Source organism: Stegastes partitus, unplaced genomic scaffold (assembly GCF_000690725.1).
Source record: "Stegastes partitus isolate 25-593 unplaced genomic scaffold, Stegastes_partitus-1.0.2 Scaffold164, whole genome shotgun sequence".
In the NCBI taxonomy this organism is placed as follows: Eukaryota; Metazoa; Chordata; class Actinopteri; family Pomacentridae; genus Stegastes; species Stegastes partitus.
The window spans coordinates 239,217-255,755 of NW_007577895.1; the positions used below are offsets into that span (position 1 = coordinate 239,217).

The 16,539-nt window shown below is 40.4% G+C and overlaps 1 protein-coding gene across 2 annotated transcripts; it reads right to left on the minus strand.

Moving 5' to 3' along the window:
* Positions 1 to 900: 900 nt before the first annotated feature.
* On the minus strand, positions 901 to 15,592 carry clint1a (clathrin interactor 1a). Of its 2 annotated transcripts, none has more exons than XM_008279574.1 (12): positions 15,439 to 15,592; positions 11,764 to 11,868; positions 9,488 to 9,584; positions 8,952 to 9,060; positions 8,347 to 8,511; positions 7,898 to 8,081; positions 7,434 to 7,653; positions 7,235 to 7,325; positions 6,658 to 6,723; positions 5,838 to 6,157; positions 3,403 to 3,613; positions 901 to 3,284 (listed from the first exon to the last, which is right to left on the minus strand). In XM_008279574.1, the coding sequence occupies exons 1-12, from the start codon at positions 15,468 to 15,470 to the stop codon at positions 2,965 to 2,967; spliced, it is 1,920 nt and encodes a 639-aa protein (XP_008277796.1). In that variant the 5' UTR covers positions 15,471 to 15,592; the 3' UTR covers positions 901 to 2,964. The 2 variants fall into 2 exon arrangements, with proteins under 2 accessions (XP_008277796.1, XP_008277795.1); XM_008279573.1 differs by having other exon boundaries at positions 5,838 to 6,160.
* Positions 15,593 to 16,539: the final 947 nt, after the last annotated feature.

Here is a 16,539-nt window from a genome sequence, read left to right on the forward strand (position 1 = left end):
GACAGAGGTTAGTTTTGGATGATGAGCGCCACAGAATGATTGTCGCTACATCGTCTCCAGGTCTGCGTCAGAGTTTATTTTTTGCTTATTTTAGTTTCTCTTAATTTGACTGCAGAGAGATTTAATTGACCCTCTTTCCATAGATTTTGTGTCGTAAGTGGGGCATATTCTATCAGTAGCCGAGCGTGTGTTCGTCTACTGTATATACTGTTGCTTTTCATACATCAGAATATTATTAGTATAGCCCATTTAACAGTCCTCTCCAGAGAGGAAAAATGGGGTCAATTGTTTAATGTAAGCTGTGTTTTAGTTGTGTTTGCCATACAAGTGTGTTCCAACAAACCTTAATAACATAAGAGAAGGGCAGAGCGCTGATTGTGAAGAGATTAGATTATACAATTTGTCTCCTGTGTGCATTACACCAGAGTAATCAGGCCATCTCTCTCACGATGAGAAACCGTAAAATTCAACAGTTTAAGAATTACCATGGCATTAAGGACACAAACTATCAAGAGATTTAACCGTACAACCGAAAAGCTGTATAAGCATGTATAGAATGTGAAAGTTAAACATTTCGAAGCATCTGTTGCGTTGAGCCGCTGCAGCTGTCTCAACATTGATCAGATATTTCCGTGTTGAAGTAATCTCAGTTTTCTGTTCTCGTCTGATGTAGTGTCTGGCTTGTATGTCACCTGCACTGTGATGCGACTTGGCAGGGACAACCTATGTATTTGGTGTTGATTTACTGAAGGCCTTTCTTTATTACCGCTAACAACGATGTTAAACTCACATCAAGTAAATGTAATTTCAAAGCCAAGCGCAGCGACTTCACTTTTGCTGCTTGAAGCACTTTTGAATGAGGCTAATGACACAGCACACCAAATAACACACACCATTAGCAAATTTCAATCAACTGTTTAATGTTGTAGATAAAGAATCTTGACGTGTAAATCAAATCAAAATGGGAATAATGCAAAATTAAATTTTTCTTAAAGGATTTTTTAAAAACATTTGCATACACTAGTGTTTCAGTAACAATCCCATTTTAGAGAGGACCAAAATGATTCAAAGTAGAAAACAAAAAATGCATAAACAATCTCTACTGATAATAGAAAAACAGCAAACAGATTTTGGTCATTTTTATGCTTCAGACACCGATGCAGGGCTACTCTGTGTTAGTGTGCTCAGCCTCTCGAGCCCTTGGGAGAGTAGGAAAGCACAACTTCATTCCTCCCGGGGCTGCAGAATCCACTGCCTTCTCCTCTGGTCAGTGAATTATTTATCTCATTGTTGACATACCAAAAATGTCAGGCACCCAAGGTCCAATTTTGATTATCAATCACTCGTACAAGGGTCAGGAGGCAACCATCGGCAGGCACTTGGACCACTGAAGAGAAATGTTGTGTACATCTAACAGGCAACGTGGGACTGTTGATGCTGTGATGCCCCCACAACACGTCTTCTTCATCTAACCAACAGAACAGACTGGGTTTGTACAAACTGCATCCCAGCTGGTAAAAGTGCTTCTTCTCTCACACAATGTTTTGTACCTGATAAGTTTCAAAACACGCAGACCTGGACTCATGACGGTCATGACAGTGACAATGTTTTCAAGATTTGCTGTTTTAATGTGCAATGTTAATGAAGATGAAAGGTGAAAAATGAAAAGGCAGCGTTTACCAAGAGGCACGTTTAACAGACAGACGCAATGTACAATCTTAACAGTCTCAATCAACACTTGAGGTGCTGAATTAACAGTAATAGGTCTTTCATCAGGGTGTTTTTGTAGCTCTGACGCTATCGCTGGCCTGAATACGCTGGAAACAGTAAAAATGGCGCATTGGACAAACAATAGAATGACTGAAATCTGTAAAGACAGGTTTGAGGTACAAACACACTTTATGTTTGCACAAAGTACAGAAGCTCCATCCTGGCAGCTATCTTCAACACTGCACAGTCGTATTGTCTCTTTCAAAGAGGTTAACTGAAGAGAAAAGGCAAAAGGTCTTTCAGGCACTGTAACGAAGAACCCACAACCCCTGAATGAGGCTTTTTCTACCTACTGATTATCTCATTTGGATGCGAACTGATTACAATATTCTTCATAAGTAAAATATGTCGATATATATCAATAGGAAAGGCCACAAATGATGGTCTGCTGAAGGAAAAAATTCCTCAGATTAATCAATATCTTTCACTGCAAACAATTATTAATTACTCCAACTGTACAACTCTAGTTACACTTGGAGTGTGGACACTTATGTACAAAGAGAAGGTGTTAATGTGCTTTGTTATAGGTCTCAATTCATATCAGATTTGGTCTGTATGATACAACTCTTCACATTGTCACAGCCTCTCATATATGAACTTCATAACTTATTGTAGGAGCTCCAGATTTCTATTTACAGGTCAAAGGAAGAACGAGGACAGAAAAGAGGTAACTTGACATTCTTCAATGTATGTTAGAAAGATAAAAAGCCTGATCATGTTATCCAAACTCATCATTCAGTACGGTTATTGAGAATGCGTCTCAAAAAAGAAAAACAAAATTATGCAGCTACTGATACATGTTTTTTTTTTTTTTTCCTGCTATTCTGGTGATTTCACTTGATTGAGGTTATAAAGCAAATCCCCCTGACATTCTCTCAGTGGCTCTCTCTTCCTTTTTCTCACTGACTCATAACCAACCAACATGACACACTTATCATCAGTGTGTCTGTCTGACCACTATCCCAGACCAGACGGATCATTGGTTTGAACAACACAGACACATTCATTTAGATCCATATTGTTACATTACTTTAAAAAAAAAAAAAAACACGATAGGGAGATTGCATGGTGTTGGTATTATGATAGTTGATATTATTCAAGTACTCTTTGTTTGCAGCTCATAACACAATCCTTCGCCAATGGACGGACAGAGAGACTGCCACCGCTCCTGATAATCTTTGCTCTCCAGTTCCATCACTTTCCAAAGTTGCCAAAGTCAGCAAAGGCATCGTGTTTGGGCTGTTGGACCATGGCAGGGTTCATCCCCATCCCCATTCCCATTCCCATCCCCATCCCCATCCCCATGGCACCGGGCATCCCCATCGTCATACCTGACTGTTGCATCCCCATGTTCATGCCCATCCCCATCATGCCCTGGTTGGGCGCCATGCCCATTCCCATTCCCATGCCAGCACCAGGGTGCATCATAGGATTAACAGGTGGTCTGACAGTTGTAGTTCCAAGACTCATACTGGAAAATCCCTGGGAGAGCATGTTGGCAGGTGCCTGGTTGCCTGGAAATAACAGAACACACTTTGTGAATAGAAGTGCCAATTTTTTAAGTCCAATTTGATTGACAGGATGCTTTGACAGAAACCCTGCCATTCATGTCAGATCTACTGATCTCCTCACCTTGTTGGAGGGTGTTGAGACTGGGCTGGCTAGGCTTGGGGGGCTGCATGCCAGGGCCCAGGAAGTCCAGGCTGATGTTAACTGAAGGATCTGACCAGGTGGATGGGAGGGGTACTTTGGCTCCTACACCTTGCATAGCTCCTCCCTGCTGCGTAGGCTGAAGGGGCTGCACAGACTGCGGTTGTAAAGGACCACCCATGTTCTGGAGGGGCTGGTAAAGACAGAGGGTGTATAAAAGCACAAACACTTTGTCAGAGAAAAAGCCAATTCATGCCAAAATCACAGACATATACCGTCACAATTCACCTAAAAGCTCCAACACTGGTAAACATGATGAAAAGCTGCAGTTTTTTTCCCCCCCCATAATTCAAGGCCCTAACTCTTTAACCTGACCCAGTAAATTCTCATACTGTCAGAGCAATCTGCTCGTGTCTCCTTCACAACTCATTAAAACCATACCATCTAATGTAACTAGAGTAAAAGGGGAAGTGGGTGCCTTCTCAGCGAAACAAAGAATGAGCTTCTTTTTTTTTTTTTTTTTAAGTAGGTCAACAACCTTTTAACATAGAAATACAGTCGACATATGCAGGCTTTTGTTGGGTTTTAATGTTTTTGTAACTCAAATCTCATTCTTCTCATTTTGTGTCAGTAACAGGAGGAGTGGGTGGTTAGTGGGCGGTCTCTGGGGGAGATGAGCATCTGGTGGGGCTGAGTGTTAACTCTCAACCATCAGGCTTGTGCTCAGTCTTTCAATCACACAAGGTATGTCTCTATCAAACAAGCTTGCTGACTGATGTGGTCAACGAGAAACATAATCCATGTGCAAGTGGATGAATGTGCAAAAAACGTCTGTGCTAGAGTGTTGTTAGTTCTATACTTCGTCACACCTGTTAGCTATTCTACACTATACATTCTAGAGTATTTTACACAAGACAAGCCTGTGGTTAGAAAAATGAAAACAAATTGCACAATGTGTCGCCAGAACAGCTTCAACCACAACTTGACATTGATTCTCAGTCACTGGAATTCTACCGCAGGGGTGAAACAATTCTTCTAAAAGATATTCCCTCATTTTGTGCTATGATGGCAGTGGTGGAGATGCAGAGTGTTGTATAAGACCAGTAATACACTTTGCAAGTCCACGAGGGTCCTCATGACATATATATCATCATCTCCCAAAGAGGCCCACTGGCAGCTCAAGATCTGTGCCCATACAGACAGTTCACATAGCAGCTTTGCTACAAATGACGGTAGTGCACATAAGCAGAGTACACAGATGCCGACCTATTGCACACGTACAGATTTGAGTTCTCCCTGTGGACTCCAAGTGGACTAGAAAGCAGTACAATAACAACAACTAAGCCTTCGTGGTTTCTGCAGCTGTCCACGTGCAAGTCCACAACGTAGTATGATAAAGACCTAACCTGCTGGCCCAGAATCTCCCATGGATCTTCACCTGCATTGAGATTTGGTGACTGTGAAAATCCTAACATATGATTCAAATAATTTTCACACTTAAACTATTGGATGTCTACTCGTGCCCTATCGATGGGGGCATTGCCATCCTGGAAAAGACCACTCCCATCAGGAATTACAGAATAAAGATGATAAAATACAACTGGACCCAAACCATGCCAGCAAAATGCCCCCCACAGCATAATAAAGCCACCCCTCACAGTAGAAGTCTAGGATTTTTCCTTTAATTTGTCCCCTGTCTGTATATTGAAACTAATTAATTTTATGAGTCAGTACTAGTATTTTGGTATAGAAATGTTTAGGTTACAAGTAAGACAATATGAATATATAAAGCCTTTAACGATCATTTTTTAAAATAACCATCTGGTCCACAAATGTATATTTTTCTACTGTTTGAGATTGCATTCCTATCTGCAACAAGGTAATATTGTTTGGCTTGTTGTGGCTTTTTGCGCTCCTGTAATTCTTATTGACAGTATCATTTAAGCTAATTCTGAACCAAGTTTGTGCAGGAGAATAAACACTTTTCAAACCATATTTATATTTTCACAAAGTAAAATAAGCACATGCCTTGGTACACAATTTACCGAGTTATACGGCTGATTCAAATTAATCTTTAAGTTCTATTTTATCAGAATCTCTAAATTATAGCAAAACCACTTTGTAAACTATGACGATAAGTCCCTTTAAATTACTTCAACTATATGTTGTATTTTTATACACTAACATTTACCCCAACTCATTTATCTGTGGCTAAAGAAAACATACTCAAAGCATGACCCTCAACTTATCAGTCAAACGCTGTATGCATGACCGCTGACAGTGCACAGCTATTAACTGCGGATATTTTGCTTCCACCTGTATTCCATTTATGCCCAATACAAGGGTCTTGTAATGATATGTATATCAATGAATTATTAACAAGGGATGCGTGTGTGCATGAGTGCAATCATGCATACCTGTGACCTAGACTGAGGCAGGACTGTGCTGCTCATGCTCTGTGTCATGCTAAAGTTGAGGCTCTGAGAGGAGGTGAGGGACTGAGAGGGCCCCATCAAGTCAAACAGGTCAGCTGAGGCAGGACCAGAGGCTGGTGCTGAGACCGGGGCTGGGGTGGGGGTAGCAGCAGCGGCAGCAGCAGCAGCAGCAGGACCTGCTGTCATGGCTGCAAAAAGGTCATTTCCACTGATGTCGACGGTCTGAGCAGATGCTGGCATCTGACCTCCAGGAAAGGCGTTCCATTCTCCAAAGTCTCCGTTGGTGTTAGAGGCTGGTGCTGCTGCTGCAAGGAAGGGGGAGAAAAACATGCATCAATGTCTATACAAATCATTCAATCAGTAATATTTGTACTGTGAGCTGTATAAATGTTCATTTCTTCAGCCAACAGAAGTCACACAAGCAACTTTCAACCTGCTATAGCGACAAAGAATGAAAAGCTTAATCTTCAGTGAAGGCGGTTTAGCTTTATCCAAGACATTCTCAGTGACCACTGATGCCACGTTTTAAATTTTCATTGAACTGGCCTGGCTTGTTGTCTCTCTCCCTCTCTCCGTCTCTCAGAGCTTCCTCCACCCCCACCAACTTCTTCCTCTGTCCCTGTCTCCTTGTCATCCATAACAGGAGTTGATGTGTGTCTGTTCTTATTATGCAGAGCAGGTAGCAGGCTCCATATGGCCAGGGCTCCCTCCCAGCATCCCTCTGAATATTCTAGCAGTACGGCTGCAACAGGACAGCATAAACATGCACACACTAACAAAAAAGAAAACTCTTAAAACCAACCGGATCCAGAGGACATCCCAGCAAAGGCAGCAGTTGAGGAGAAGTCAGCAAATCCACCGATCAGGTCTGCATTGAGAAACGGAAATAAACATGCCAATTTTAAACAAGTGAGCTCCAGGTGTCATTCTACCATAGTTAGCATTCCTTCAGTGTCAGGAGTGTAGGAGGGAGGGGAGGGGAGGGAGCAGTGGATAGGTGGAGGAGACCAAACATCTGTTCAGCTCTCCCGCCCTCACCATTCACTAGGGACTCCTCCAAAAACATCTGGTGCACTTAGTTCCTATACATCAACTCCCTCCCCCTGCTGTCCCCAAAATCTGAAGCTAGTATCAGCAGCTGGGCACCGTCACTTCCAACAGAATCTAGTGTGTGCCTGTAGCCACTGTGGAGTTTCTTGTTTGTCATGTTGTAAAGCTGAACTAAAAAAAGGGTTATTCCTGGATTTACTGGTGTCTGGCGAATATGCGGCTACTGAAAGGCATATTTATTCTTTTGGACAGAGACTAGTGGTTTCTCTAAGTTTCTAGTCTTTGACCAATTTATCTACTGAAACCAAAGAAATGCAACTGTGGTATACCTGTGGCAGCAGGCTGACTGGGTGTCGTGTCCACCATTAGCAGGTCAGCTAGGGCAGTAGTGGGGGGCTGAGAGGCTGCTGCTTGCTGGGGCTGGAATTTAAAACATTGATATAAGGAAAAAAAAAATCACAGTGCAAACACAAACTAATAGAAATAAAGTCTAATCTCAGTTTACATGTTCCTGTGAGCTTGTTCTACCTGTTTGGTGGTGGTATCTGGGCTCTGGTCTCCTGTGTAGTGGGCTGCGGCCCCAAGGTCTACTTTCTTTGACGGTACTCCTTTCTTCGATCGTTTTGCTGTTGTCTCTGTTGCTTGGACAATCTGTACACTCTTGGTGGTAACAGTCTCTTCTTCGTCTTTGAACTCTTTTCTCGGCTGGCCGTTGTGAGACGATCGACTTCTGTCCTCCTCGTTGTCACTGCACAAAAAAAAAAAAAAAGACATCAGGTAAGACAACCAGCTGTGTGAAGATCCAGATCAGTACGTATTACATCTGTCAAAGATTACAAAGCACTGAACTCTGTTCTTTACAAGCTTGTGTTTTTCCAGTAATGATGCAAAACCTTTTACAAATTCAGTAACATTTTTGCTCATGTTTGAAACATAGTTTGCACTTTTAACTATAACATGGTGCCAATATGCTAATACTATCCGTCTCCTACCTGAATCGATCTGGCGAGTCGTCTCTGTCCTTCTTCCTAAATATATTTATGGTATCATCAATGGTGCTGCCGATTTTGTCGGTGATCTCCCCCAACTTTTCACTGAAGGGGAACGGCCCTTTATTCTTGTCCCAGTCGTCGTCCCACTTTCCCCGGCTGTCACTGGAGTCGTACCTGTCTCCCGCTAGACAGGAGGAATTAAAGTAGGTGGAAAAGGAGATAAAAGCATAGGGCGTAAATTTCTCCCCCCCATCTGTTTATTGCTTTTAGGGAATATAATACACAGTCACAACACAAAGCGAGTACATCAGTTACAGTTAACACCACTACATTCACAACTCATGGACAAACAGGGGAGTAAGGATTGTAGTGATATGAACTGAACCGGAAGTTTTTTTGTTTAGTTAATTCTAACTGTGTTTATATTACTTGCTCAACTGAGGACTTACAGTAACCGCGGTATCCCATGCTGTCAGAGGACACTCCAATGTATTTGTCCTTGTTTTTCTTTGCCTTTTTCCGTTCTTCCCTGAGCCTCTCATCGTCCTGAACAAACTCCACCAGCTCCTTCACCTTTTGACGCACATTCACACCTTGGTCCTTCCCATTCTCATCTAGGGATGGAGATTTGATGACAAGAAAATAATAAAATAAATAAATAAAAATCACAAGTAATTAATTAGGAACTTCAATATATTGACGACACAAGGGCAATAAATATGAACATCTGGGTGCAGACAACACCGAGTGTCCTTGCTTGAAAACAGAACCTTAAACACAAACGTGGTTGGAAGAGTGAAAGCAGATTTAGGGCAGTGCGTGTGTGTGGTTTAAAGGTTTGTGGACTAAGCAGTGCTTAGGGCCTCCGTCCATTCATTACAGCTCACACTGAAGCTATTGTTAATAAACAACAAAACACTGAAATCCTGATGTGCGGAGAACCCCCCTCACCTGATCGAAGCAAAATATAAAAAGCAAATGTTTTTGTTTAGCAAGTATGTTAAAACAGAAAAAAAAAAAGATGCAGATGAGAAAGACCACAATAATACCTTACCTACAAAGTGGTAGCTTTCTAATGATCTAAGGTCATACAGATGTTCTCTGCCACTGGTTACAACCCTCTCCGATCCATTCCTGATTAGATGGGCCAGCAGTAGCAGGGACTGAGGAAAAAGACCCACAAAAGTAGTTAGAGCAAATCGTGCTTTAGATTTAATTCATCCGACCTGTTCAAGCTGGGATTTCTGTTCCATGGACATCAGATTTTTTCCCTCTCTCAAATCAGAGAATGTTAAATAATTTGAGGGATTAATGTTTCAATTAAGGGTCAACTGCTTTGTTTTTTGTGACGAACACAAGTGTGTTAAAACATGTGTTCGTATGATGTTAAGGTTTGTTGCTGAGACCTGATTCTTGAAAGTAAAAAGCAGGAATTCTGGAGTTAAAGTTAAAATTAAATCTATGTTAATTTGATATGGGTCAGGTACAGCATTTTAGACCGAAAACTGTACTGAGTGTGAAGGCCTTCAAGCCTTTTGTTATAATTAAGCACATGTATTTGTGGGATATTGCAACTGTGCTCTGCCACACCTTGTAGACTCTCCTCCAGTTCTTCTTGTTGTCCCTCAGCATGCGAGCCCACAGCATGTTCATCACCTCTGGAAACTGCTCATACATGAAGGTGGCTCTGTTTACACAAACATTCACAGAAGACAAAAAAAAAAGAGTGGGACATTTTCCTTTTACTGATAAAACGTCTACTTTAGTCGTGCATGACAGCTAACAATGGACTGGTAAGTCTTTGAACAGCCTTTAGCCAAAGACTCTTTTGAACTACAAAGCCCCAGGAAGTGAACTCAAGCAGCATTTCAGGAACTACAGGTTCCCGGACCACATTTGTGTTTGTATATCTACGGCATACTAAGAATTGCAAAGATTAGGCAAATCAGACCAATACGGGCTGAAACAATGACGGCCACCAAGTCACATTGTGCATGACAAGACAACAACACTGTGAATTTGGGCGGTTTCAGGTAATTTTCTTGTTGTTTGCAATTCACTGCTACGTGACTTCAGTGTCCTAATTAATGTTAAAAAAAAAGAAAAAAAAAAAGGAAGAGGTTGAAAGTGAATAAAAAGTTTAGGGAAGGGAATAATTTACAAAATATTTTAATACTAATAGTAAGTCTGAGAAAAGTTAGCATTAGTTCAGAGTAGTCCCAAGTCACTAAGATCTACTCATTGGTAATCAAATAATGCATTGCATTGTGGAAAAACGTCAAATGAATTTTTAAAATTTTTTTAAATTAAATATTGTTGATGGTAGCAAGATCATAAAAATGCAGTTGACTTTCAAATGAATAAAAACAATCAAGCACCAGTGGATATCATGCCTCACATAACCCCGCACCTATAAAATAAGTCTGCAGTATTGATGAACTTTGAATACCTCCCTGTCTGTCAGAATTAATAATCAAAATGCATTCTTCAGACCCTTTTTAATTGACAGCATATAAAGTGAACAGCAACACCGACTGTGTTAAATAAAGCTGGTTTCTTGCCCAATACTGGATTTCCAGGTGTATATAGGTGCTATATGTTGTACGTCGCTATTGAAGGTTGATCTGTGCTGTCAACTGAAAATAATAAAAATATTTGCATATCTTCATTTAATACTTATTTTATTGTGTCAAACACGCTACATCCAGTTCTACAGTATCTATCAATCCATTTTTAGTGCACTCGTACAGAGGAGGACTTATCAGCCAGTCACTGAAGACACAGTGAGAAAGTTATTTCATGAAACATGGCTATGCACTAAATTGCGTTCCTTTTAAAAAAAAAAAAAAACTACTTCCAGTACATACTGCAGCTGCCCTTACAAAGTATGCATTCAGAATACACACAAAATGTAAGCATACTACTTCATCATAATAGAGTTCCTTAAACTTTGACAGTCTTGCTCATATATCTGTCAGTCAGTAATGCAAAATGAGCCGTCATCCACTTGTGCGCTCTGGAGAGCTTAAGCTTGTTTATACTACACACTATGACATATGTTGCGTAACTTCCGCTGGGAAGAGCACTGTGGCCAGTAAAGCATGCTGGCTTGCACATTGCCAAATGCAGTCAGATGCAGTAGCACATCCTGGTATTTTAGCATACTGCATTGACATACTAGATATTGAGATTACTGTTGTTTCCAGGTATACCATGTAGTATTGCACAATGGGCACTGGGACACACCCAGTGAACCACACCCATTTTTATGTAATTCTTTGTCAGAGTGCCATTTACACTTCTAAAAGTAAGATAAGATCCTTTGTGAATAAAGGCCCAGAGATATATCCAAAATAGCAAGGATGTTTAAGTGTTTTCTCTATTTCCTTGTCTGCCTTTAGTATTTAATCACCATAAAACGATTATGAAGTAAAGTTTGATTCTCGGTATATTTTCTGTTTCTCTGACTCAGGTAAGGGGCACAAACATCAGTGAAATATCAATGACAGCACAACAAAAACTTTCGTTATCTATCGCCCAACTCTGATGCCACAACCAGTGCTTGCAGCATTTTGAATTAATGTCGCACACATGTTGTAGCAGACATGTGGCTGAAAGCAATTCAGCACTGCCAAAAGTAGAACAGTAGATTCTGGCCTGCAGAAAAACACTACCTTGGAAACAGGGACTTTCGCAGGCAGGGCTGAAAACTTTAAATAGGTTACCATCATCAAAATGGAAGAACAGTTCCTGGAAATGCAGCTGAAAAAGGCCTAAGATAGTCTTTCTGTGGTTTGCTCTTATTTACAAATAACCTTGGTGTGTTTCAGCAGGACATGTTGAAGAACACATTGTGTTGTCCTTACCTTGCAATTTCACTCATCAGCTGTCCTGATGGTCCCCAAGGGTCGTCATTGGTGGCCTCTCTGACCTTAGCTTCCACCTCTGAGTAGTTCATCACCACATTGGTTCTATACAGTATGAGAAAGGACAAAAACAAACTTCACTGCACAGATCAAGTGTTCATCATGGCGTTTGGTATTTCAGCTCAATATACGTGGCTGCCATTAAGACCAAGAGCATGGACAACAGATAAAAGGTGCTCTTATGACAGCCACGCCCATGCACTCGTCCGTTTAGACAGTAAAAGGACAATAGGGAGTGCTTGTGTTTGTGGTCTCTAACTCCAACTGACATATCAAAATCTAAAACAAGGAACTAAAGTTGCAAATATGCACCCCACATAAATCCATGAATGGAGCCTAAAGTGGGGCGAGGTAACAGGGTTGTGCTGACTGTGGTGAGCTCTTGTCCGCTGATTTCCTGAGAATCATCAGGTAGAAAAAGAAGCTCAAATGGGAAGAAACCAGAACACCAAATCGTAGCTCTCTAATAACTTCAGGCTAACAGCAGGTGTGTTTTGTAAATTATTACGTTTCTATACTTTATAAGGGCTTACGGCAAAAACACACAAACAATAAAAAAAAGCAGAATCAACAGCTGTGTCTGTACTTATCAACAGCTATGAACATATTCGCAATCATGATGAGTGCCGAACTAACAAAAGCAAATCCAGCATTGGCTTGTATCTGTTAAATCAGAGGTTTGAAGAGATACTGAGAAAGACAGGATTTTTTTTTAGGAAAGAAATATTCTAGTAATACAACATGGGACCATTTCTGCTGTTTAACTGTCTGTTTACATCAATTACTTTACATTGTTTGGAAAGGACACCTTTTTCCAAGGTATTCTTAATCTCAATTTGACTATTCCTGATTTGTAAATAGACATTTAATCATCAATCTGATATGTGTTCAAGAATAACTGGACAAACTGGTTATCTGGTCAATTTCTAGAATGTGTGCTGGTGGGGAGCGGTGTATCCAGTTCCAATGCATTGTCCCAAGAGCATGTGTGGCCAAGCTGTTTTCCATCACCTATGCACATATTCATTTTCTTGTCTATTAGTTTACATAAGAATGGTTTCTTTCAGGATTACAGAAGTATAATCAATAACTAAACAGGCTTCTTATTTCAGATAATTAAACAAACCCTGTCACAGCTTTAGGCAAAACAGCGAGGCAAACAAGGAATTTGAAACTTGCACCTCCTCATCCCTCGCTACTGCCACATCAGCAATAAAATGTACAGGGCCTGAAAGAGCAGCATTGATTTGATGGTAGGGTTAACAGGGATACACCCTCTCTGCGGTTCTGAAGACAGGCTGTATTACTACTAAAAGCTGTAGGGTATGGTTACCACTCTGACAACATACACTCTTTTGTAAAATTCGATCTACACCAAGAAAAGTATTTGAAAACTACCCTGCCAGGTAGTTTTTCAAAACTGATTAAAACCAGTCTCCAAGCTGGATCATGGACTGCAGGAACTATATGTGCTGAGGGGTACCAGACGCACATGACACTTAACTCTGATGGGAATATTCTTCATATAACACTTGGTTCTGTCCCAGACAAGACTTTATGTATGTTTGGAAACGTGTCCATCATGTTGTAGTTCAGAATTAATTCATTTAGTTTTTATTACGTCGTGTGCTATGTTTCTTATTTCATGTATCCTGCATGTATCAAGCTACATAGAGGATACTGCTAAGGGTTTTTTTTTTGGCATGAGTAACAGCAAAATGTGATGTAGTGATGCAACTTCTTATCTCTTCTCATATGTTGCTGCTGTCCTAGATATCAACTAGATAAAGCGGAAGTTGTGATACTCTCACAGTGACACACCATCACACAGATTTCCGCTGCTGTAGTGCTGTAGGTGTCAAAACATTTCCCTTGCAGTTACTCACAAACCCAGCTGCATTGTAGTTTTCACATAATGCATTTACTGATTTAAAACAGGCTGAAATAATGTTGCTTTGGCCCCCCTTTAGTGTAAATGACTCAAAGTTTGTTGGCACAAGTTGAAAATAAAAATAATGTGCGTCAAAAAGCAGGTGAACATTTCTGAACGTCTCTTTCACCAACCACAATTTCAAGTAAACACAGAGGATAATGAACTTGGAATATTACTTGCAATCACAGAAAGTCAAAGAATGAAATAAATCCTTTTTTTATTTTCTTTCTCCTGTCTAATACAAGAGGTCACACTCCAGGGAGGCAAATACGTCAAAGGGCTGCTTGATGGTTAGTGCGCACAATTATCTCAGGTTGCAAAATTACTCATTACACTTTTGATGAAACTAAAACTTGCGCAATAGCCTCCCTCAGGAAAAGAACATAACAGCACGGTCACGTTTAGTCAGCAGCAGTAACAAACAGTCCCAGGCAGAACAAAGAAAGCACAAACCCCAGAGTGTTGCCCAGGTTCAGTGCTGGCTGGTAGATAGGTACTACATTATTGACCAAGAAGGCTTGAACTTACATCACCATCAAGACTCACCAAAAGTGCACACACATCAAGGACGTGCTGTGTGTGCCTGTCACCTGTTTTGTGTCTTTACAAGCGTGCCTGACAACTACTTGATTATCTCTGATTTAAGTTAAAGCAAAACCTGGTGGGAAGGTAAAGAGTGACCAATCAGTTTTAGCTTTACTTAAATGACCAAATTCTTGCTCTTAAGCCAACAGCTGGACGTCCACCAACAAGTTGCAAAACACTGCAGATAACTGGTCACTTATTAATCATAATAAAGCAGTTCAGTTCTACACTTGCTCTGAGATCTTACAATATGATGACAGCTTTACTATGAGAAGTGCTACACCAACATATTTAATCTGACTGTTTTATATTTAAGGTACGATTAGAGGGGTAATAGTTGCTACAGTCATTTAGAGAAGTTACTGTACTATGACATAACGCTGGACAAACTTTGAGGTGCTATAATGTTTGCTAGCTCCACTTAACAAACAGGCTAAGACGTATAAAAAAAATCAACAAATTGTCTGGGAAGACCTTTGTCATCCAGCCATGCGTTGAAATTGAATGTTCACCGACTGGCATAACTTACAGTATAGCTGCTGTAAGTGTAACTTAGCTACAAGTGTCATTACGATAGTAGCAGTAAAATACAGCTCTCCCTACACTAAAATAAGTTCTTACAAATACTTCCAGACAGTGGTAGCCATACGGCGGTTGGACAACATTAACGTATAACGCATAAACATTCCCTGTTGATTATTCAGCCGAGGAGCTGTCAAACTAGCTTAGCTGGCTAGCCTAGTCAGCTAGCTGCCCCAGCCAACAGGCTACATAATTAGCTCGTTAGCTACGGGAGTTAGCTTGTACTGTCGGAGAAAACGCTCGACCGACACGCTCAGTCGTATCAGAACATTGCAAATGCCAAAGCGCAGTATCGGAACGAGCAGGCAAAACAACTGTGACAAAGACAGGGCACTCATACAGAACACAAAGAGCATTTGTAAAAGTCAGCTAACTAACTCGCTAGCAGCACAACAGGCTAGCTAACTTGTTAGAGTGACGTGACGTCAAAGTTTTGGGTACGTGTCTCTTTCAAACAGGTAAACTACAGACACAAATATCACCAAACAGCCGTGAATTAGTCAGGAGATACTCACGCTTTGTCAACCATCTCCCTAATCTTATACATGTTGGCTCGGTGAAAGGGGGCTCGAAGCCTCGGCGAAACTCTTTACTCCAGACGGACACCGACACCAAACCTTGAACTCTGGAAAGTAAACTATTCTTCACCTCCCTTTCAAGACAGGAGGCGCACCAGCGGCACACACAGAGCTTACTACGGGAAATGCCCGCCTCGCGTCATCAAACCTGCGTTAAAGCAGCATTGGAGTTGTAGTTTCTAGTTTGTGCTCAGGCACCACCATCGATACTGTAAAGTCCATTAACCTTTGACAGATAAAGAACCAGTGGACACAATGGTGCGCAGTTATCAACGACTGTGGAGAGATAAAAAACTACAGAAATGAATGGTGTTGACCGAATTAATCAATTTAAACGTTGAAAAAAAAAGAAGAAATATCCGTTTTTAAAAATTTTAAATTCATGCCATGGATCCCAGCTGCTAAAAAGTCACCTGCTACCTATTTACTTGTCTTCATGCCACATGTAGAGACAATGTAGTTTTGTATACATAAAACACAAGATAATTATGGTGTATAAAGTCATCATTTATGCAGAAAAAAAAATTAAGTAATGAAATTAAGCTAAAATTCTATACACTAAAACAACCCCCCCAAAACACACTTTAAATAAAAATGAATCAGAGCTTGCTCATAGGGGATTTTTGAATTTGTTGGGATTTTGTACAGTCATTACTTAACACATATGCTAATCTCTATAATTAGATATACTGTAGGGTCTTAGTCTTAATATTTATTAGTTAGGTTAATCTCCATAATAAAAAAATACTGCTGGATATCAGCCTTAATATTTAGGTAAAGTAGTATTTTATCAAATTTTTGTAAGGTTAGGTTAACTCACACTATAATTAACACTGTAGGGTCTCAGCCTCATCAATACATTTATATTTTTACAGGTTTTTACATTTGTTAGGTTCACTCATAATGCCAATCTCATTTTTCTACTGAAAAGCACTAGCTCTACATTTACTAGCTTTAAATGTACTATATAAATAACGGTGATTTAATATTATTTATATATCTATATATTATATATCTTTGTTGAGGACAGGTCCCACA